At 36.8% G+C, this 24,725-nt stretch overlaps 1 protein-coding gene across 1 annotated transcript in view; it reads left to right on the forward strand.

The window, feature by feature from the left end:
• The window catches only part of COL25A1 (collagen type XXV alpha 1 chain), a 441,616-nt gene that overhangs the window by 270,558 nt on the left and 146,333 nt on the right, over nucleotides 1–24,725 (forward strand). Inside the window, exons 6-7 of the mRNA XM_047799010.1 lie at nucleotides 23,335–23,361; nucleotides 23,506–23,532. Coding sequence (XP_047654966.1) covers nucleotides 23,335–23,361; nucleotides 23,506–23,532 — 54 coding nt within the window. The remainder of the gene's footprint in view (nucleotides 1–23,334; nucleotides 23,362–23,505; nucleotides 23,533–24,725) is intronic.

Genomic DNA, 24,725 nt, shown 5'->3' on the forward strand with positions numbered 1-24,725 from the left:
CCTGGGCCAGGGATCGAACCTGAGCCACAGCAGTGAAATATTGAATCCCTAAGCTGCTGAGCCACCAGGGAACTCCTGTACAGCTTTTTACATTACTTGACATCTAAAATAAAGGAGGCATAGACAACAAAGCCAGACAAATCAAAAGTCAAATCCTAGCTCTTCCCCTTATAAGCTTTGTGATCTTGGGCAAGTTACTCAATCACTCTGAGTCTAATTTCTCCCATCTGTAGAGATGATAATGTCTTATCTCAACAGAAGGAGTGAAGGTTAAAATAAGATATGTATAACTTATAGCATGATGTCTAGTACGTGGCAGGCACTCAGAAAACGTTAATTCCCTACCTCCCTTTTCCTTTCTATTGTATCATGGTTATTTATAAACATCTTTTCTCTCTTTATCACTAGCTGTCATGATCTTCAAGAGTGACATCTCTACTTTTTTCAGTCTTTAATGAAACAACTAACAACACCTAACTTAGTTCTTTGTATGTAGTAGAAGTTGAACAAATCTTATTGAGTTTCAAATGGTGCATACAAGAGATTAAGGAAAAAGAAGCTGAAGGGGGAGCGAAAACTATCAGCTTTTCCTAATCCTAAATGCCCAGTCAGTAATACCATGTGTCATCAGTAATACCATGTGAAACTGGTCTAAGAACTCTAAGCTCTGAGATTTTTCTGAGCTTTTATTAATGTTAATATCTCACATCCACATGCTTTGGAGGGCTTGGATACCTTTGTCTCCTTTTACCATAGTAGCTTATTCATACTGACACTTCATCTTTGGTGAAAATAAACAGATAGCATTAGCCTTGGGGCCATACTTATGATGTGTTATTTTATTTTGTAATCATTTATTTGTAGGGTTCAAAGCTTGGATTTGATTTTTAACAATTAAGACAGCTATAGAAAGTAGCTCATAGTGGTTGTGTTGAACAGCACGTTGGTTAGGCAATAGTATTCTCCCACTAATAAATAATTTAATTCAAATTGTAGGACCTACTTGTTTTTTAAAAACCTTCTCAGGATTCTATCTAAAACACTTTATAAAATGTATCAGCCTTCTTGTCACCCCATAGCTCCATCAGTATATTCAGTAGAGGATAATGAAAGAGTGGAACCATTATATTTAGTGAAAGGTATCCCTTCTATAGCAAGGGCATTTCTCTTGCACAAAGTTTTTAGAATTTTAAATCCCTCCTCATAACTTCCCTTTGGAGTTGCATGTGATCATAAAGGAGATATAATTCCCTTAGGAATTTGGAGAACTAAAGTTGCCTGCATGGTGTAGTTCTGTATTACTCAGTGAGAAAAAAATGCAAGAGAAAACCACAAGCAAATACCATCAGACAACTGCACATGGAGGCGTGTGCCTTCCATTTGTACTTGTTCAGATGCTCTTAAAAAGAAAGGGAAGATTGTCACTTTTGCCTGCCCTCCCCCCAAGTCCCCTTTTACTTTCTTGGTTTTTTGTATTCTAACATTGTCATTTCCATTTCACAACATTTTACTAAAATTTACAAAGATCAAGTTGTGTGTGCTTTGTAAAGAATTATTCCTTAAAAATACTGTATTTAGGGGCAGTATTTAACTTTCTATTCATATGTTTTTAATTATATATTAAGCTCCTTCTAACCTAACACTTTAGCAATTCCCATATTTCATGTTTGTGTTCAGTCCAGCCTTTGTCAGATCCACATTGTCTAACTTGGGGGCAAGGAAAGGACATAAGCCTTCTCCAAGAAATTTGAAATGCATGTGTCTGTGTGTGCAAACATGTCTGTGTGTGTGTGTGTGTGTGTGTGTGTACAGAAAGTCTTTACTCACTATATAATAGAACTGTCATATTAAACTAGTAATGTATTCTATCCTGAATAAATCACATTATACCTAAAAAGTATTATTATGCCCTATTGTCTGTATTTTATGTGGTCATTATATGATAAAGAGAGTGATTATAAAAATTTTAACATTTCAGATTTTTGGGTTTTTTTTTTTGTCTTTTTAGGGCAGCACCCACAACATAAGGAGGTTCCCAGGGTTGGGGTCGAATCAGAGCTATTGCAACAGACCTATGCCACAGCCACAGCAACACCAGATCCAAGCAGCATCTGTGACCTACACCACAAATCACAGCAATGCCATATCCTTAACCCATTGAGCGAGGTCAGGGATCAAACCCATGACCTCATTGACACTAGTCAGGTTCATTAACCGCTGAGCCATGACGAGAACTCTTTTTTTGGCATTTTATTAAGTAAATGGTTAACACAACATGAAAGACTCCTTTGTACTCCAAATAACTTATACCTTTAAGTTTATTTATTTTACTACTCTCCATATTTCTTTATTTTTACATGGTCTTTTGTGTATTGAAATGGTATAACATTATCTAAAACTTTAATTTTACCTTAGAATTCTTTACTAATGAATTAATGGAAAAGCGTATTAATTGAAGAATTTCCATTGCTAACTTTGTGTTTTGTTTTCATTGAATATATTCCTTTTAATTCCATCTGAATAAAGGTGAATTGTGCATAAATTTTTATGAATAATTAAATTACTCTGGCATTGATTTGCATATGTGGAAGCTATTATCATTCTCCAAACTTACTGATTTTTGTATCTCAATTTTTTAATACAGTGTCCATATATGGAATGTGCACAATAAAGTTTTATTAAATAAATGTATAATTAATTCAGATTTAAAGATAATTTTAAATTCATTTGAGGATGAAATGACTGAAATAACTGAAAATATCAACTTGTATCAATCCATTTTATTTATTTATTTATTTTTTGCCCTTTTTAGGGCCACACCTGTGGAAGTTCCCAAGCTAGGGTTTGAATCAGAGCTGCAGCTGCTGTCCTATGCCAGAGCCACAGCAACACAGGATCCAAGCAGCATCTGCGACCTATACTGCAGCTTATTGCAACACCAGATCCTTAACCCATAGAGTTAAGCCAGGGATCGAACTATGTCCTCATGGATGCTAGTTGAGTTCGTTACCTCTGAGCCACAATGGGAACTCTGTAACAGTCCATTTTAAAAGCAGCACATGGAGTACATTGAATAGGGTTAAGGGGAATGGTCTGCATGAGCAGACACCTGGCTTTACATCCTTGTCTACCACTTAAGAGCTTCATGACTTTGAGCAAGTTATTTTTTACCTTTAGTTTTTTAATTTAAAATAAGGATGGTGGTTTGACTTAATACAAGCCTTAGTGAAGCACTTGGAACAAGGTATGGTACACAGAAGTGTTATTACTAAACACCTGCATGCATAACTTTTCACATAAGCATTCACACTGAGACAGAGCCATGAAGACATCTTACCTTTAAGATGTGATAGTGATGCTTCTTTTGCTGGATAAAAGAATAAAATAATGGCCTCAAAGCAGAGAGGCTTAAGATAAGTAGTTTAATCTTAAAATTAAGAAATCCATGAAAAATAACTCTCCACTGTTGGATATACTAACAGTGTATCTAAAACAAACATTTATATGCACATTTTTGTGTCTAATTCATTCTAAGATATCAAAGAATTTGAGTTAGAATATTTTTCTTTATTATATTTCAATGATATTAACTTTTCCCATCCAAGGGCAAACTATATGCAAACATAAGGATATTAGTTATATCTCCTATTGGTATATAAATTTAATTCAGTCTCAATCCAAAACCGAACAGGAATTTTTTTATAATGATTTTTATTTTTTCCATTGGTTTACTGTCAATTTTCTACTCTACAGCAAAGTGGCCCAGTCACACATACACATATACATCCTTTTTCTCACATTGTCCTCCATCGTGCTCCATCATAAATGACTAGATATTGTTCCCGGTGCTATACAGCAGGATCTCATTGCTTATCCACTCCAAATGCAATATTTTGCATCTATTAACCCCAGATTCCCAGTCCATCCCACTCCCTCCTCCTCCTCCTTGGCAACCACAAGTCTCCAACAGGAATTTTTAAGGGAATTTAATAAGCTGGCTAGAGAATCCACATGAATGAGAAATAGACCCAAATGGCCAAGTAAGTTTTGAAATAAAAATGAAGGAAGACTTTCCCTACTAGACATTTGTGGCATTGAGTCTATAGTATATGCTTAGTTTACTAACAGGCTGAAAGACTTCTGCTCATATCCATGATGAAATAAAAGGGTCAAGATTTAGCCTCCTTCTTATACAATGAAATGACTGGAAAGAATATGTCCAACAACAACTTTGAGGGATTGGACCACAGGCAGCAGAGAGAAGGAAAATGAACAAGGTGAACCCAAAGATTGCCCAAGTGTACTTCCTAGAGAGAATTCCTCAGCTACAGCATAAGAAGGAGCAACTAAACAGAGGTCTCTGACCCCAGAGGAGGTCAAGGCAGCTGGGATTTGCGGGGCAGGCTGGAGAGTAAAGAGCTACGTGCAGAGAGTGCAGAAGATCCACAAAGTTCCCCTTGACAATTCAGCTCAGTACCCATCAGTACATGTGTGTGTGTTGCAGTCAGTGCAGCTGCTGCGACAAAGTGCCATAGACTGGGTGGCTGCAACAACAAACCTTTATTTCTGTATTGTTTTGTAATAACTTTCCATAGAGTATAATCTATAAAAATATTGAATTGATATGTTGTACATCTGAACCTAATATAATAAGTATACTTCATTACAAAATTTTTTTAATTCACCGTTTTTCAGTGAATTAAAACTAATTCACAGAGTTCTCATCGAATCCGACTAGCATTCATGAGGACTCAGGTTCAATTGCTGGCCTCGCTCAGTGGGTTAAGGATCTCGTGTTGCCATGAGCTGTGGTGTAGGTCACATACACGGCTCAGATCCTGTGTTGCTGTGGCTGTGGTATAGGCTGGCGGCTGCGGCTCCGATTCAGCCTCTAGCCTGGGAAACTCCGTATGCTGCAGGTGCAGCCCTAAAAAAAAATTTATAATTTTTCTCAAGCTTATTATTATTTCTCAATATTATATATGCACATGGAGTTTCTTTTGTATGTTTTTGTGGGTTTCTTTGATAATTTTGATATCTTATGAGAATTCTTAATAAGCTAAATTTATTTTGTTCCCCTTTTAAATACTTCCAGTCATATTTTAATTGATATCACATTTTTAATACCAAATATACACCTTGGATCATGTAGAGATTAAAATGGAGGAATGCTATAAGACAGTAAGTAGAAAGATAGCTCCAGAAACATTTTATTCTATCTTCTTTCTTTTGGATAGACCTCATTTAAACCTAGTTTAAACAATGACTGTAGGAGATTCCATTACCTCCCCAAGCTAATATGAGCCTTTATGTATCAAGTGTGTTTTTTCCAAAGGGTTACTTTATTCAGTATTAATTATTTCAGATTATAGATCAGGCAGAATCTATCACAGTAGCTCACATTCCGTAAATATTCTTTTTATAAAAATGCTTGGAATTAAAGATAAGTCAAAGGTGATCTATCCTCAGTTGATACAGTTGAATAAATATCAATTATCATTTGCTTGGTTTTGGCACACCTTCCTTGAAACCTCTTACCTGGCAGCCTGAGTTATGGAGCTATTTGTAAAAAAGTAAGTATAGTGGGTTTTTTAAAAATTATTTTATATTGGAGTATAGTTGATTTACAGCATTGTGTTAGTTTCAGGTGTACAGCAAAGTGATTCAGTTATGCAGATACCTATATCCATTCTCTTCAGATTCTCTTTCCATATGGGTTATTACAGAATATTGAGTAGAGTTTCCTGTGTTATACAGTAGGCCCTTGTTGATTATCTATCTGATATATACTCATGTGTATATGTTAATCCCAAACTCCTACATCATGTGGTTTTGAGTTCTTCAAAGAAATGTTACTCCTTGCAATAAACTCAGGGTCACCATTTACATTTGTATAAGTTGTGCATTGCACAAGGCTGCTGGACAAGGAACAGGTGTGGTCTCAAATCCGGCTCATGCTTCACTTGCCAGTCAGTGTGCCCTGGTGGGGGCTGCATCTGCGTGAAGGAAAGCCTCCTTATCTAATTAATACAAATCTCAGTTTGGACCATCAGGACCCTGAATGAAGTGCATGTGGTTAACTCTGAAGAAAACTCACCGGAGTCTTAGTGGTGGGCATCATGAACTGTGATGAGAATAGTGTACCCAGGAGGAAATGTGTGGTGGGCAGTAGGCATCGTCCTAGAGAGAAGTCACAGCTGGGTATAGAGGAGATGGACAAGCAGTAGCTGAAACTGTGGGGATGAGTGAGATGCCCAGGGAGCGTATGTAGAGGGCCAGAGAAAAAGTCACAGGGCAGGGAGAGTAAGGTTAGTCATTAAGTGCAGAGGAGGAAGCCCCATGTGACAGTAGAAGACCCAGAAAGCTTTGCCAAGAAGCTGAAGAAGGAGGGGTCAGCATGTGAACCCTTGTCACTGGGCCTGCAATTACGTCTCATTAAGTGATTTAAACGACCTCCAAAGCACATGTTGCTCTCTCCCTCTCTTGCTCTTCTGCTCTGTCTCTGTCTTTCTCTCTCCCTCCCCCCACATCCCCCCACTGCCTATGCCTATATTTTCTCCACACCTATCCTCTCTCTTCTCTCTTTAAATAAACACTTGATTGCCTCACTTAAAACAAATAAAAAGAAGTGTCATAGTAACTTTAGCCACCTGTGGTTTTCAAAGCAGTATTGCCAATGTTTTAGGAGTGACTCAGTATTGAAAATGTGGGGAGAGTGAAAATAGAATACTCCCTCTAAAAGTTTGAAGTCACAGGCATGAGGGAAAAGGGAGCCAAAAATATCTGCCCATGTCTGAGATGTGAAAAAAAAAAAAGTCTTTCATTGAATAGAGTTTATTTTCTCTTCAAGAAACTGTGCAAAGGTACTTATTCCTTTTGCTATCAGTCTTAACTCTTATGAACTAGTCATGAGTCCACAATGAGCAATGGTAATGACCTTGAGAAGCATAATTTCCAGCTAAAGTCAAATATATCCTCACAAGCATTAAATAGAAGGGTGTTGAACATACAGATATCTAGGATGGCTGTTTGTTTGTTTTGCCATGCCCGTGGCAGAGGTTCCTGGGCCAAGGATCAAACTGCACCAAAGCAGTGACAACACCAGATCCTTAACCCATTGTGCTACCAGGGAAGTCCCAGATATCTGACTTTTTTGTTGTTAACAGGCTATTCAGGGAATATTAATTTTGGCCTTGATGTCTTAGTAGAAACCCTGTTGCCAGAAATCTGCTAATATATTTATTGAATACCTTCCATGTATAAGGTACAAGACTACACATTTGAATTAGGAAGAGAAGAGAAGGGAAATAATATTTTTAAAAGACCATATGTTCTTTTAATTACTTTCTACAACTCCTTTATGAGACGACTGTTGTTTGTTTCATCTTACGGATGTGGGAACTGAGGCTCAGAGAGGTTAAGTGACCTGCCAGAGGTCATGTGGTAGAACATAGCAACCCCTCCAAAGTCAGTGTTTGCTGCATTTCCCTTTCTTACATATGCCTCTGTTCCTGACCTCAAGGGCCCTGGTAGTTTAGTATGAAACATATATCTCATACCTAGTGAGCATGAGCTAAGTTTTATAAAAGAGTTACAAGTGCTTTAGGAATTCAAAAAAAGGGAAATAACATACCCAAAAGAGGGTCAAGGAAAGTTTAGGAAAGAGAGGTCACTGAGATGAGCCATTGGTGACTGGCGATATTGATAGTAGGGTCATAGCAGAGGTAGGGATAGGACTTTTACTGCAAGGACTAATAATTTCTTTCAGAAACTCAGACTCCTACTGTGGCTTTTCCTAAGTAATCTCAGAGTGCCAGGTAAGAGGTTTCAAGAAAGGTGTGCTATAATTATTCCAAGCAAATGATAATTGAAGATGGTTGTTCAGCAGAAAGAATGGCATAAGCAAAGATACAAAACTGAAGAGAGTGAGGTGTATTCTGACAACAGCTGGCACTCAAGGCCAGCTGGAGGAGAGTCTCCTTGTGGGAATGGAGGCAGGGATGGGATGAGGATAAAGCAGAGAAGGAAAGTTAGAAGCAGATTATAGAGGACTTTGGACACAGGCAGAAGCTAACACTTTATTCAGTAGGCACCAGAAATGTCACTAAACTAAACTTTTAATCACATAGCTACTTCTTAAAAGGAGGAGAAAATAGTGTCATAAACTGTCCTAAACCCATTACCCAGCTTCAAGAATTGTCAAAGCCTAATCTTGTTTCATGAATCACGTCTTGTTTATTTTGTTTCTTGTTTTTTTTTTTTTGATGGTGTATTTAAAAGCAAAACCTAGATATCATGTCCTTGCATCTGCAAATACTGAAATATGAATCTCTAACTGATAGGGCCTTCCTGTACCATAGCCATTATTTCATCATTGATCCTAATAAAATTAATAATTTTTAAAATATCGTCATACCCAGTCCATATTCAAATTTCCCCACTTGTCTCAAAAATGTCTCTTTATAGATGGTTGAATCAAGACCCACAGCCCATACTTGGCATTGAATTGCTATAACTCTTCAATCTCTTTTCTTCTACAGTCACCTTCTTTATTTTTTTATTTTTTTATGTCATCAATTTTTCCAGGACATTTATCCTATATATAAAAGGCCCCACATTCTGAATTGGTTTGACTTCCTTGTGGTGATTTTAACTTATTCCCTTATCGTCTGTATTTCTTGTAAATATCTTCTGAAAGTTCCATTTAGAGGTTTGATTAAGTTCTGGTTCAATTTTTCAGGAAGATTATCTTATAAAGGCTTACTACACTTCTTACCTCATCGTATCAAGACACATAACATGTTTGATTGATTGGCAGGTCTGTGGTATTGGCCTGATTTCCTGCAACATGTCACCTAATAGCTTTTCCATCCATGAAGGATTATTTCCTATAACAACTTTTTCATTGTGGATTACAAATGAGCCCTTGATGGTTTTTGAGCTGAGGAATGATACGGTCAGAAATATACTTTAGAAAATATAGCCTGACAAAAACATGTAGGATGGTAGAGTAAAAGAAGACCAAAGATGCTTATAGACTATTCTTGTCTTCCAGGAACAAAGGTGCTATCAACAAACGTGGAAATATAGATTTGAAGGATTTGGGGGAGAATGGAATCTGTGGGTATTGTCAGAGGTTCTGTTTACTGAATCAAACACCACACTGAGCTTTCAGGCTGGCAGGAGTAGCAGTGTGTTAAACAAAAATAGGAAAGTCAGAAGTCATGACTGGCTTGCAGTAGAAATTGAGAAGTTTGGTTTGAGAATGTTGAGTTTGCACTGATGATGGCATATCTTGGCTTAGACATCTGGTGAGCAGTTGGGAATGCAGGATTGCAGCTTGGAAAAGAGTTTAGGATATAAGTCAGGTAGTAGTTAGAGCCACATAGTATATTTGATAGCTGATGAAGGGAGTAAAGTGAAAAGACAAAAGGTTTAGACACAAATTTGGGCAATCTTGACATTTATGGGCTTTTTCGACCCCCTTCCTCAAAGCTCCAGTTTGTTTAGTTTTAGTTTAGCTCAGGATAGCTCCTTCTCAAGGCCCTGACAACTGGCTCAGCAGTTTCCTTTCCCATAGCTCAGCTTTCTTCTTCCTAATGGAAAGAAATGCCCTCAAGACCAACTCATGTTACTTTATTGTTCCCCAAACCAGAATGTAAAAAGATGACTGCTACTCTGCTACCTCCTTTCTCTTCCCTCAAATTCAATTTCCTTTCTTTCTATGACTAGTCTGGTATTTAGGGGAACTTGATGGAGATGGTAAGAAGTTAGGACCTTAGAAGAGGGCAAAGGCAATTTTTCTTCCCTTTGATTTTTAGAGGGTGAAAGGAAGTGTTTGGAGACCAAGAAGAAGAATCTAAGGGAAATGTGATAGTTGAAGAGACAAGCGAGAGCAACAGTGAAGAGCAAGGCGAGGGTGGGGAAAATGGGTACCGTGTTACCTTCACTCCCAGGGGAGAGGAGGTGAGGATACAGGAAGATCTGAGATGGAGAGCATGGAATTGTAGAAGCTTACATTAAAAGCTTTAGATCTGTTTAATCATCAGCTGAGAACGAGGGGGATTGGGCTTCAGATTTGTATAGAAAACTCAAGAACCATAGACAAACCCTGAGATTCAGGCTCTTCTAGCCTCACCTGACAGTTTTTTCCATCCCTTCTGCCTATCCCCTTAGACTCAAAGGGACATCCTACCCTTGTCTCTGCACTGTGCTCAGTTGTCCTTCACAAAACCAACATTGCTCTCTAAGATACTACACTGAAGCAAAGATTCAGAGTGACCTTCAAACCAAGCAAGCTTTCTTAAATAGCCTGGGCAAAATTATTTGGGGACACCACATTGGGAAACATGCAGAAATAGACGATTATAAATTAAACTCAAGGTTTAAAGGTGGATGTACCTTTGAATATATTTGAATTATACTGAGGACAGTAGGAGTATTGTAGGATAGTTTACACCACTAGCTGTAAAATCACAGGGGCTACTGTGGGCATGTAGAGAGCAAGTTGATACTTTCTTTCGACAAAAGGAATGTTTAGGATTCCGAGTCTTTCACCATGGAGTTCACTTTATTTGACCTCTTAAAAATAAGTTTAAAAAAAGCAACGTTATACAAAAGTTTTTGCAATCCCTTAATATATTCAGATGTAAGGAATGATTCTAGAAAGAAGGGACTTCTTGGTTTTGAATGGCAGGAGTAGTAATTTGGCTGTATTTAATTTGTATTGTGTTAGAAAAGAAATCCAGAGTGAGCTTACCTGATTCCTGCTGTTTTTTAAGCTCTTAACTCCGTTGAGCTACATCAGCCTCACTTTCGAGAGTCCTTTTTTAATGTTTGGTTTTTCTAAATTTTCTTTTAGTGCTAGACCTCACTAATTGTTTCCTTATGGCAGCTGCTTATGATTTAAGGCCGATCATGGGTACGTATAGTCCCTAGTTCAAGGCTCAAACTGACATCATAAAAGAACTTACAGTTACGATCTTACTACAGAAAATGCCCAGAAAATGATAGCTGTAAAAATTAGTTTTGCAAAAAGTGGGGCTGGTTTTGATATTTTAAATTTCTCTTTATACCGATCCCCTTTTCTCTTTGGTCCCTTTTAATTTTCAATGCAAAATGAAAGGTGTAAAGTCTGAAGTAATAAATCTGTTTATAGCTCTAAGTCCCTCCCCTGGCTCAGCAGAGTTTGACACTATAATAAACACAGTTCTTCTGCAGCAACATTGAATCTGGTTCTTGTATAATTCTTTTATATGTTGCTGCTTTGGACACTGAGAGTTTTATTGCATTTTTTTTTCTTTCTGGGTGTTTCAGTTAAGCAAGAATTAATTTGACTTTGTTGAGCACCTACTATATGCTACAGGTGACCATGTAGTGCTAAGGCCTGAAGTTTAGTACTCTTTAGTTATTAAAGTAATGTGGTAATGACAACTAAGATCTTTTGTTTTGCTTTGTTACATTTGGCAATAGTTCCTGAACATTTAAGTGAACTATATTAAACCTGAACATTCTTCAAATGTTTTCAACCATCCACCTAATATGTTTCTCACTACATTGCCTTTTAATTTTAGGAAATCAGTATGTTTACTTTCTTCATCCTCAGGTCAACTACCCAGAAAAGAAATTTTATCTCATGTTTAGCATGACTAAAAGACTTAAAATATTGAATTGTGCTTCATAATCACTACCAATAGTTGATCAGACTTTCTACAACTTGCTTTGTGGACAGTGTTTCATTTTAGCCAAACAGTGAGTAGTGGTTTTTCCCATGTTTCAAATGAAGAAACCCAGGCTCAAAGAGATTAATTAACCTGCTAAAGATCACACTAGTGATCACAACCGGGATTTCAGTCTTGATCCAACTCTAAACCTTGAGCTCTTAATCATCAAGATAATTTATTTTATTTTAAAATAATTGCACCCAATTATACTTTTCCTTATTTTTTTACTCTTTTCTGAAGTATTGAAAAAGAAATTATACACAAGCATAAATACACACACATACACACACACTGATATATATAGGAACTCCTACATTTTCACATCAGATTTTCCATTAAAAGCTTTAAATTTACACATTACTTGCTGAAGTTATTTGCAAAGTTGGAAGTCTATGAAACGAACAAACTTAGTGATCTGAGAAAGAAATGTCCCTAAAAATATATTAAGCTAGTAAAGCAGAAAACAATATATATGAGTTCAAGGTTGAGGTATATACTTGGAAGAACATATGTTTGCATTTTAGTTAGAGGTGAACCTATGCTAACTGCATTTTACTCAGACACAAGGTAGATTTATCCACATGTAAATAGCTAGGGTCCCCATTTTTCAAGTAAATACTAGATTTTTCTATTGTTAATACTCTTTGCAACATGACTTCGTATAGTTTCAGATAAATGCTAATGAGCCATGGTACCAAATATAGAGTCTTCATGTCTCTGGCTTGAGTATCTATCTCATTAGCATAATGGGCCAGGTTAAGGATATGGTCAGAGAGAAGACGGAAATCTTACAAATTGGGCTTCTATCCTACTTGAACAAGGGAATGCTGAATATTCATGTTTCCTTCCTCCCTGGGTGACTGTGAGAATTGATTGATAAGTAATGTTTTCAAGGGCTGAGCAAACAGACATCAAACCATGCCATGGCCACCGAGGTTCTGCTATGCTTCTAGAGAATGGCCGTGCCACTGACTCTGTCTTCTTTATCTTTAAAAGACTAAGGAAATTATGGCTTTTAAAATATAGTGATTTCATGTTCAGTTTACAGTTTAAAAAATAGAGGAATGGAAATGTACTTTATTCATAAGGTAACAAAGAAGAAAGAAGGTTTCTGCAGGATTGCAGCCCAGTACAGCCACCAGAAAGCATCCATGCTCCTTTTACCCAACAATGATGATGCGTTCTCGGCCCATTCCCCTGACCACCTGACTCTCTCTCAGCTGTTTCTGATTGGGTCGGCTAAATCTGCCATTACTGTTTGGATTTGAAATATATCCCTCAAACTGGATTTGACATTTTAGATGGTTCACTTGGCTCTGAAGCTGTTGTGTTTATCAAGGTTGAACCGGCTTAGACCAACACTTTTCTTCAGATGCCCTAAATTGTGAATGTCACATGAGTAGGACTTCTCCAACCATGCTGATGAACTGTCAGTGGCCCACATGTCCACTCAATTAACTGGTCTTGTTGGTACTGCCTCAGAAATGTCTCCTAAATCTAAGGCTTTTGCTGTGTCCTCAGCTGTCATGATCTTAACTTATTATCATTGCCATCTCTCTCTTGAAGCAAGGCAGCAACTTCTTAAGAATAGTCTCCCATGCTCTCAGAGCTCCATCACCCCCTTGTTAAATTGCTGGAGGAGTCCAGCCCACGGACTTGGGTATTGTTAGGCAACCTCCCCAAACTCTTTTTCCTGCTGTCTCTCATCTCCTCTCTCTAAGCCACATACATTTTTACCACTCGAAACTCTTCATCTGTCTCTGATGGCAGGAAGTCCCCTCATACATCTGCCTGTTCATCCCTTCTGCCTAAATAGACTCCCTCCTCCCCAGTCCCCCTTCTCCTTGGCTGACTTTCAATCACCAGTTCCAAAGTCATCTTTTTAACTCCAGCTCTCCTACCTTCACTCTTCTCTGTACTCCCACAACACAGCATTCACTCCACTAGTTATAATTATATTTACACGTCCATCCTCCAACTCGGAGCACATTGCCTGGCTGAGAGTTGGCCATAAATGCTTGGAAAATGAAACTTGCTTGTCCTCATAATTCTATAGTAATGAAAAGATTCAGCAGAAAAAAATATTGTTCTATTTCCAAACTGAAAATGATCTATACTTTTCTGGGATAGAAATCATAACCCCATTCTTATTTCAGGAGATCTGACTGCCAAGAATTTCCAGGGTTTGCTCCTTTTTCATTTTTCTACCTCTAGCAGAATTTAATTTTGTTTTCATGATTAGCTGTCTCTTAAAATCATCCCCTCTTTAGCTTTTGCCAGTTCAAAGTAGACTAAATTCACAGTTCTAGTGAATAAAAGGCCTTTATTGGAACATCCAACCCCTATAAATATATCTGTCTTTTCAAGGCATATTTCAATTATTTCTATGTAGATTGAAATCCAGTATTTTCCTGAATCTCATTTATTGTACCTCTTATTCACTGTGCTTTTAATTTGGTTTTATCATTTATTTGAAATAGATAATAGAGCATGGAAGAAGAGCTAAAACTTTCGTTATTTGGATAGAAATAGAAGTTGGAAGACTAAAATCATTATAGGCCCATATTAAAGGCTTGATACAAATAGGTTGTTACTGTAAGTTCTGTATTTGAAGTCATTTGAATAGGAGCTAATTTGAAGTTTACCACTGAAACTTATAAATACTTTGGTAGTAAATTAATAAACCTCTAACAGTGCTCTAAAAAGAATGTTCCAACTACTGAGTAATAATTAAGACTTTAATAGCAACATTAATAATAAAGACATCGTTAGTATCTAATGCTAACAAATTTATGTAATTAGAGCTAATTATATAAAACTAATTAGAAAGATAATTTCAAACCCAGAAATAAATCCAGACACCTATGGTCAATTAATCTTTGACAAAGAAGGCAAGAACATAAAATGGGAAAAAGACAGTCTTTTCAGCAAGTATTGCTGGGAAACCTGGACAGCTACATGCAAATCAATGAAACTAGAACACACCCTCACACCATGCATGAAAATAAACTCAAGATGACTTAAAGACTTAAATATAAGACAAAACACCTTCAAACTCCTGGAAGAGAATATAGGCAAAACATTCTCTGACATCAACCTTATGAATATTTTCTCAGGTCAGTCTCCCAAAGCAGCAGAAATAAGAGCAGAAATAAACCAATGGTATCTAATCAAACTGACAAGTTTTGCCCAGCAAAGGAAACAGAAAAAAGAAAACAAAAAGGCAACTTACAGGATGGGAGAAAATAGTTTCAAATGATGTGACTGACAAAGGCTTAATCTCTAGAATATATGGGCAATTTATACAACTCAACAGCAAAAAAGCCAATAATCCAATTGAAAAATGGGCAAAAGACCTGTATAGACATTTTTCCAAGGAAGATGTACAGATAGCCAATCAGCACATGAAAAATGCTCAACATCACTGATTATTAGAGAAATGCAAATCAAAACTACTATGAGGTACCACCTCACACCAGTCAGAATGGCCATCATTAATAAGTCCACAAATAACAAATGCTGGAGGGGGTGTGGAGAAAAGGGAACCCTCCTGCACTGTTGGTGAGCATGTAAGCTGGTACAACCACTATGGAGATCAGTATGGAGATACCTTAGAAATCTATACATAGAACTACCATATGACCCAGCAATCCCACTCTTGGGTATATATCCGGACAAAACTTTCCTTAAAAAAGACACATGCACTGCATGTTCATTGCAGCTTTATTCACAACAGCCAAGACATGGAAACAACCCAAATATCCATAGACAGACAATTGGATTTGGAAGACGTGATATATATACACAATGGAATACTACTCAGCCATAAAAAAGAACAAAATAAAGCCATTTGTAGCAACATGGATGGAACTAGAGACTATCATACTGAGTGAAGTAAGTCAGAGAGAGAAAGACAAATACCATATGATATCACTTATATCTGGAATCTAATATAAGGCACAAATGAACCTTTCCACAGAAAAGAAAATCATGGACTTGGAGAATAGACTTGTGGTTTCCAAGGGGGAGGGGGAGGGAGTGGGGTGGTTGGGGAGCTTGGGGTTAATAGATACAAACTATTTCCTTTGGAATGGATTAGAAATGAGATCCTGCTGTGTAGCCCTAGGAACTATGTCTAGTCATTTATGATGGAGCATGATAATGTGTGAAAATAGAATGTGTACATGTATGTGTAACTGGGTCACCATGCTGTACAGTAGGAAAAAAAGTACTGGAGAAATAACTATTTAAAAAATAAATAAATAAGTAAAAAAGAAAGATAATTTCAAATATTCTTATTTATTTGTTAAAGTGGACATTGTAAAAGATCTGACTTCAACATACTAGACCAGACCAGAAGGACAGGAATCCCCAAAGATATATAAAGCCTCATATAAAGTTGTGACTCACTATTCACTTATTTGTGAACAGTAATTTTACCATATTTCTTTCCCATAGACAGCAACCTTGTTTTAGCAACAAGCCTTTATCTTCAAATAGTAACCAACCAGCCATTGGTACTGATACCTGAATGATCTGTATGTCCACTAAATATTGGATTGTTAACTTGATGTATTGGAAGCAGCAAAATGCCATTGTAAAGAGACTCTCTGATTCAAATAATTTGTTAATTTGTATTACTGCCTATCCTTTGGTTAATAATACCAGTGAGTTTTGTTTTTTTTTAATCTGAAGACAGAAAATAAATCATGACCCAGCTTTAACTTTAAAAGTTAATAATCAAAGAAACCTTTCTTTCAGAGTCCTCTTGTGGGTTGAGAATCTAGTGTTGCTCCTGCAGTGGCTCGGGTTGCTACTGTGGCATGGGTTCAATCCCTGGACCTTGAATTTCCAGGTGCCACAGGTGGAGTGGGAAGGAAGGAAATAAGGAATTAATTTAGAAAAAAGAAAGGGAAGGAAGAAGGAAGGAGGAAGGAAAAGAAAGAGAGGAAGGACAAAGAATAGAAGGGAAAGAAGGAAGGAAGAAGAACGAAGATAAGCCCAAAGACCACATCGAAGAACACAGAAAAAATAAGAAAGAAGAAAGAAGCCAGCCCTCCCGAAGAACCTAAAAGAAGAAAACGCCCCCCGAAGGGAGGGAGAAAGGAAGGATGGAAAGAAGGAAGGAAGGAAAAAAAAAGAAACCTTTCTTTCATTTGTAATATTTTGACTTGAAAAAAGAATCATGATTCCTGAAATTTGAAATCCTATCTGTGTTTACTAAGGTAGTTCATGTTTTTCTACACATTCAACCCAAATTGGCAGTGAAAGGGGTCCAGTTTAGAAGGAAGAGTGGGATTTCAGTCAGAGCAGAAGAAAACACCTGCCGTTAATCCAGGGAGCACAAGTGGGGTCTGGAGTGTCCAAAGCAGCCGCCACAGCTGTGGATGGAGGTTGACCTCTGCTTCGGTTCTGTCTTGAGCTGGCAGGTGCCAGGACGCCATTCTGTCTGCTCAGAAACACCCCCTTTTGAAGCAGCAGTATTTATTGCTCACTTATGAATGCAAATTTTCATGTGTTCATGAATTAAGCATCCTTGCTTATGGCAAGCTGAAAAGAGCTCTAGTGGACACATATGGCTTTGGCATCTGTAGCTGGACTTTGGGGAAAGAGTCATCTCTGTTCCCTCCTATAAGATAGCTTCATAAAAGCTTTGACCTCAAACATGCCCTATCACCTAACAAAGTGCCTTAGAAGGACTGTACAGTGAAAGGCTTGGCCTCTGAAATCTCACAAGCAAAAGCAAACAAAGCTTTAAATAGAAAAACTTTTGCTCAGATAGCGGAAGAGACTGGGGCTGAGTCCACAGGAGTTGTAAGTGACCCTACAGTAGCTACATTTTCTAGGGGTCATTTTCTTAACACTAGTTTATGGGAAGTGTTTGACTTTGGCACTAGGCTATTTAGCTTTTCCAGAACACAGTTTAGCGTTTCTAATCAGCATGTCCCACCGTATTCTCCACGAGCGCTTAAAACATTGTCAAACTCTTTACAGGCATTCACCAAATGCATATAAAAATCTAATTAGAGTTAAGTAACAGGCTACTTAATTAAGTCAAGACTAGAATCTTCATTATATTTCTTAAACTTGATGGTAGATATCCTCTCATTCTTCTCTTTGAGTTTCCTCTACTTGATTTGCTAAAAACATTAATAAAAATGCTAATAAAATAATATTCTTAGCTTTCCCTTTTTCATTTTTTGAAGTTTTATTGAAACAGTTGATTTACAATGTTGTGATAATTTCTGCTGTACAACCAAGTGACTCAATCATACATGTGCACATATCCATTCTCTTTCAGATTTTTTTCCCACATAGATTATCACAGAATACTGGGTAGAGTTCTCTGTGCTATACAGCAGGTCCCCGTTGGTCAGTCATTCTGTGTACCTCAGTGTACATAGGCCAATCCCAAACCTCCAGTCCATCCCTCCCCGCCTGCCCACAACCTGTCCCCTTTGGTAACCATAAGCTGAAGTCTATGAGTCTGTTTCTGTTCTGCAAATAAGCTCATTTGTATCCTTTTTCTAGATTCCACATATAAGTGATATCATATGGTGCTTGTCTTTCCCTGTCTAGCTTCACTTAGTATGATAATCTCTAGGTCCATCCATGCACTGCAAATATCTGAGTAATATTTTTAGTGGCTGAGTAATATTCCATTGTGTACACACACACACATCTTCTTTATCCATTCCTTTATTGGTGGACATTTAGGTTGCTTCCATATTTTGGCCATTGGAAATATTGCTGCAATGAACATTGAGGTTTAGTGTCCCTTTTTAATGACAAAATTATTTGTGGGGTAAGAAAGAAAAGGGTTTGTCTAGTTAATTCCATTATCTTAGCCTCCTTACCTTCTCCCAGATTCTCCACAGTTCTCTTTACTGCACTTTGAACTTGAGATCTTGAGGCCACTGTCCATGACATTATGAAAATGGCAAATGAGAGGCATTTGAGAGGGCACCTGTTGAAAGCAGGCACCAGATACAAGGCCATCAGCCTTTCTGAGGATCCAGTTCTAGAGCTGAGTCCCAACATAAACATCCCAATCCACTACATTTAGTCCCACAGACCAGCTTAACATCCTGGCTAACTCACTTACAAGAAAGCTAACTTTGATAAGCTTTGAGTTTTACTTCTGGCATCTGTAAGAGGAATATCATAATACTTTCCTCATTAGATTGGGAGAAGGTTAAATGCAGTAACAAGTGAAAGTTCTTTGTCAATGGTAAAATGTACAAAATATAAGACATCATGTTCTTGCTATTATTAATATCTTGATAACCTCATACCTGTTAGCAGAAGTGCCACAACTAAGAATGGGAATTTGGTACAGATCCTCTGTAACTTGCATTTAGCAGCAGATATTTTGGTAGGTGGGACATTCCTACATTCCCATATAATGTGCAAAGCAGTCTCCACTGAGACCTCAGAAGGGGTACTTTGCTAGGACCTTGGCTTTACTCCTGTCCCAACTTGTCCTTGTCTCCCAACCCTACTAAAGGTGAAGCTGAAGGATTGAAGGTGACTGAAATGCTCCACTTCCTCAAGTAGGTGGACTCTTGAGACAAGACTTCATCATTAAGAAGGGGTGGGAAGGTGGGAGAATGAGTATTGATGCTTCCAGAATTTGTGTTTCCAGCCAGTATTTTTGTTCAAAGGTAAAGAAAAATCTCAGTGTGGCTCAAGAATAGATAGCTGTCCAACAAAATAGAAATTCCCTAAAAGACCCATGTATATATGGTCATCTGATTTATGGCAAAGGTAGCACAAACTACAATGGGGAAAGAGGCAATTTCACTAAATGGTATTGGGTTAACTTGATAGCCACATGGGGAAAAAAGTATCTTGACTTTGGCATCACATTATACACAAAATCAATTCTCCATCAATTCAGATCTAAATATGAAATATAAAATAATAAATCTTTTAGCTTTTAGAATAAACATAGAAAAACCTCTTTATGACCTTGGAGGAGTCAAAGATTACTTAAGTGGAACACTAAAAGAGATAACTATAAAGAGAAAAAATGTTAAATTGAGTTCAAGAACTTCTGTTCATCAAAAGCACCTTTAGGAGTTCCAGTTGTGGCTCAGTGGATTACAAATTCAACTAGAATCCATGAGGATGTGGGTTCAGTCCTTGGCTCTGGTGTAGGTCGCAGATGTGGCTCAGATCTGGCATTGCTGTGGCTGTGGTGTAGGCCGGCAGCTGCAGCTCCAGTTCAACCCCTAGCCTGGGAACTTCCATATGCCACAGGTGCGGGCCCTAAAAAAACAAAAACAAAAAACAAACCTTTAAGAGAAGGTAAACAAACAAACACCTTTAAGACTTTAAGAGAAGGTAAACAAAATATGCAGCATGGGAGAATATATTTTGGGGGAGTTCCCTCATGGCATCATGGGTTAAAGATCCAGCATTGTCACTATAACAGCTTGGGTCACTGCTATGGCACATGTTCGATCCCTGGCCCAGGAACTTCCACATGTCATGGGTGCAGTCAAAAAAGAAAAGTTAAATAAATAAACAAGTAAATAAATTCTTTTGTGACAAAGACTCATGTCAAGAGTATGTAAAGAACTCTTCTTTATCAATACAATGTACAATATATAAAGAACTCTAGGAAATAACAGGACAACTCAAGTGAAAATTATATGAAGAGATACTTAAGAAAGTGGATGTAAAATGGCCAATGCACTTATTAGAAGAAGTTCAACTTTAATAACTGGAGTACACATTAAAATAATATGTGAAGCTACTGTACTTCCCACCAGAATATCTAAAATGAAAAAGATCTCCTTATAGCAGTAGGACAAACGTTCTACAGGTACACACAAAATTTTGTAAGAATTTCACACGTACTAAACAAAAGAGTCTAAACATATAATGGATGATTCCATTTATATAAAGTACAAAAGCAGATAAACTCTTCTGTCAGAGGTCACCACAGAGATTACTGTTGGTGGTGAGTGGTAACAAGGAAACATCAAGCAAGAGCTTCTGGAAAAAACAGGTATTGGTGATTATATAGGGGACCTAAAAATTCTTGTATGTTGCTGATGGGACTGTGATTGTTAGAACCACTTTGAACAACTATTTGGCAATTTCTTACTAATAATCCAAAGGTAGATATTCTCTATAATGTAACAATTCCATTCTTAGATATACACCCAACAGAAACATGTACAATTTTTCACCAAAAGACATAATGCTGGGATGTTTATAGCAGCACTATTTGTAATAACCAAGAGCTAGAAACTCCTGGAAACAAATGGCCATCAACAGTAAGATAAACAAACAAGTAAATAATGGTTTATTTACACAGTGGCATATTATAAAGCAGTAAGGACAAACGTTCTACAAGTACACACAAAATTTTGCATGAATTTCACACATTCTAAACAAAAGAGGCTAAACACATAACAGATGATTCCATTTATATAAAGTACAAAGCAGGTAAACTATTCTGTCAGAGGTCACCACAGGGATTACTGTTGGTGGTGAGCAGTAAAAAGGAAACATCAATTAAAGACAAAGAGAAAATCTTGAAAGCAGCTAGGGAAAAGAAACAAGTAACATACAAGGGAACCCCAATAAGGTTATCGGCAGATTTTTCAACAGAAACTCTGTAGGCCAGAAGGGAGTGGCATGATATACTTAACGTGATGAAAGGAAAAAAAAACCTCCAACCAAGATTACTCTACCCAGCAAGGCTCTCATTCAGATTTGAAGGAGAAATCAAAACCTTCACAGATAAGCAAAAGTTGAGAGAATTCAGCAATACTAAGCCAGCCTTACAACAAATACTAAAGGAACTTCTCTAGGCAGAAAAGAAAAGACAGCAACAGGAAACAAAAATTCCGCAAGTGACAAGGCTCACCAGAAAGTGATGATTGATTATAAACCTAGGGTCATGTGGTTTAGTAATAGCTGACAATGTTAAATACCATGCCACTTATAATTGAAATAGCCTTAATTATGATTAATGTGTATATCTTGTTGCATTATCTTAACTTGATACCTGTAAGTAGGACATGCTATAATAATTAGCCCTACTGATTAAGGGCCAGAATCACTACTGAAAGTCAACAACACCCACCTTTCCCAGCCTTACAACAAATACTAAAGGAACTTCTCTAGGCAGAAAAGAAAAGACAGCAACAGGAAACAAAGGCTCACCAGTAAAGGTATATATACAGTAAAGATACGAAATCATCCATGCACAATTATACCACCAAAATCAGAACTCATAAGAGATGGGTACAATGCAGGACACTGGAGATGAACTTGCAATTAAGAGAACAACAATTTAAAACAATCTCATATACATATAGACTCTTATATCAAAACTTCAGATTAACTGCAAACCCAAAATCTTCAATTGACACACAAACAAGGAATCTCTGGAGAAGAAATATGTCTCATAATAAATAAGTGCATAATCCACCATGAAGGGGGTCGTTTGCCATCATTCTTGGAATGCTGAAGTCTTCTTAGATCTGATTCTGATTTCCTCTCCATCAAAGAATTTATGATAACAATAATTAAATAATGCCACTGTACAATTAAATAATACAGTTCTACAATTGTATTATTAATAACAATTTCTCTCCATGGTACAATGTAAGGTCTATAATGTCTTGTTTACCACATCGCCTAGAATGGTGTAATGCCTATATTGAAGAATCAATGAGATGATACAAATTGTGAGGACATATTTATATAGTTACACTGTTTTTTAACCAATTTATGCATTTTATATTTTACTTATTTTCAGAGGGTGTATTATTTTTGTTATTCTTACCAGTTATTTTTTATTATGCTATATAAAATATTTAATGGTATATAAGGCTTTCTTCTTTATAAATTTTAGTTGCATAATATATACAATTTTAATATAATGCTAATTTTTAAAGAAAAATTGAAATGTAATAGATAATACTAAATAGTAAAGATGAAAGCCATACAAAATGGGATAAAGCATAGAATAAATGTCCTATTTGTCTCAGCATATTTTCCATTCCACTTCTCCAGAGGGATACACTTAATCTTTTTCTTAAGATCCATGATATGATAATCTGTCTGAATGTATTGTGTTTAAATATATGTATTTTATTCTGTAAAAAAAAATGTTCTGTGATAATCTATGTGGGAAAAGAATGTGAAAGAGAATGGATGTGTGTACATGTATAACTGAATCTCTTTGTTGTACAGTAGAAATTACCACAACCTTGTAAATCAACTATACTTCAATAAATTTTTTTAAATGAAAAAAAAAAAAAAAAGGAAACATCAAGCAGGAGCTCCCGGGTTTCTTTAGCTGGGTTCTACTTGAGTTAAGTGTGTTAGGTTTGTGAAAATTTGTTCAACATATTATATATTTATATGTTTATGATACATACTTTTCTGTTTACATACATACACACACACAATACCATTTTCATTCTAACCATGTTACAATTATAGTTTAGAAACTAAAATTCCTTGATAAATTTCATTCACAGGTACAACTCTTTGCATGAATTTTTGACTAAACCTAGATGATCTATTCAAGCTACAATATTTTTAAAAAATTGTTAAAAATATTTTTTTTCTCTCTCTGTTTCAGGGCCCTCCTGGTCCAAAAGGTGATAAGGTAAGAAAAGGTGTAGCAGAAACAAATTAAGTTAGTGGCAATCCATACTGGCATGACTTACACAGCGTTATATTTTGATTGTTTTAATGAGCTTCATCTACAGACTTTATGCTGAAACTGTCTTCTCATTTTCCTGCTCTACAGGGAGAACAAGGCGATCAGGGACCTCGGGTAGGTTATATTCTTTCAATATCGGGCAGAAAATTAATTTTCAGCTCCAAACCCATTGAATTAAAGTAGCCCTGGCTTCATATCTGCCTTTGGGTCATGTGGTTTAGTAATAGCTGACAATGTTAAATACCATGCCACTTATAATTGAAATAGCCTTAATTATGATTAATGTGTATATCTTGTTGCATTATCTTAACTTGATACCTGTAAGTAGGACATGCTATAATAATTAGCCCTACTGATTAAGGGCCAGAATCACTACTGAAAGTCAACAACACCCACCTTTCCATTACCTATTGGGTCCTTCAGATTTGTATGCATTGTTTTGTAATACAGAGGCCATGTGGATTCCTATTGAATTTGGCCTTTTCCTGCAGTTAAACTTTATGTGCTATTGCATAAATATGTTGTATTATAGATGAAAATATTAGTGCATTTTGTATTTTTATTCTTCATCTATGTTTGAATAATATTTATTTGCAATTCTTTATAGATTTTTAAGCAGATAAGAGGTGTAATATAACTTAAAATTCCAGAACGGAGGGGCATTCTTTTATTCTTCTCAAATGTGGCTCTTTTTAACCATCATAACACAATGGTGAATGCTTTGTTGTTACCTTGGTAGTGCCAAGTCCTCTGCTTCACATCTGTGCCTTATTACCCAAATGTTCAGACATACTGTTCCAATGATGTAGTGGCTCTGTGCAGACATACCTCTCAATTTTCTCATGTCGCTATGCACAAAAGCAAGTATTTGGTTGAAGAGAGTCATTTTTTACAGTGGAAAAGCACATTTAAAACTTTCAGGTTGAAAACAGACACTGTGTAGGTTTTTTGTAAAACACACTGTGCGGAGTTAATTATGAAATTCTCTTGCACTGCAGTAGAGGTTTTATTGCAAAAGATGTAGTTAAGGCACACTTGAAAAGTTTGTAGTCTTATCCTTCCTGTTTATTAAACGAGATCAAAGTTATGCTGTGGTTTACTTTCCTTTCTATTCTTCAGCCATTTCCTCATATAGAAATAATGATTATGCCTCAGAGCATTCTATTTCTCATGGCAGTTATTCTATCTGATGACTAGTTAAAAGCTCATCTGAATGGTCAAGGAGATTAAACATCATGATATCTGTCGTGGATGTGAATGGAATAAAATTCTCATAACCTTCAATGAATCGAATGTAGCCACTTTCT

The sequence above is a fragment of the Phacochoerus africanus genome, chromosome 10 (assembly GCF_016906955.1).
Source record: "Phacochoerus africanus isolate WHEZ1 chromosome 10, ROS_Pafr_v1, whole genome shotgun sequence".
In the NCBI taxonomy this organism is placed as follows: domain Eukaryota; kingdom Metazoa; phylum Chordata; class Mammalia; order Artiodactyla; family Suidae; genus Phacochoerus; species Phacochoerus africanus.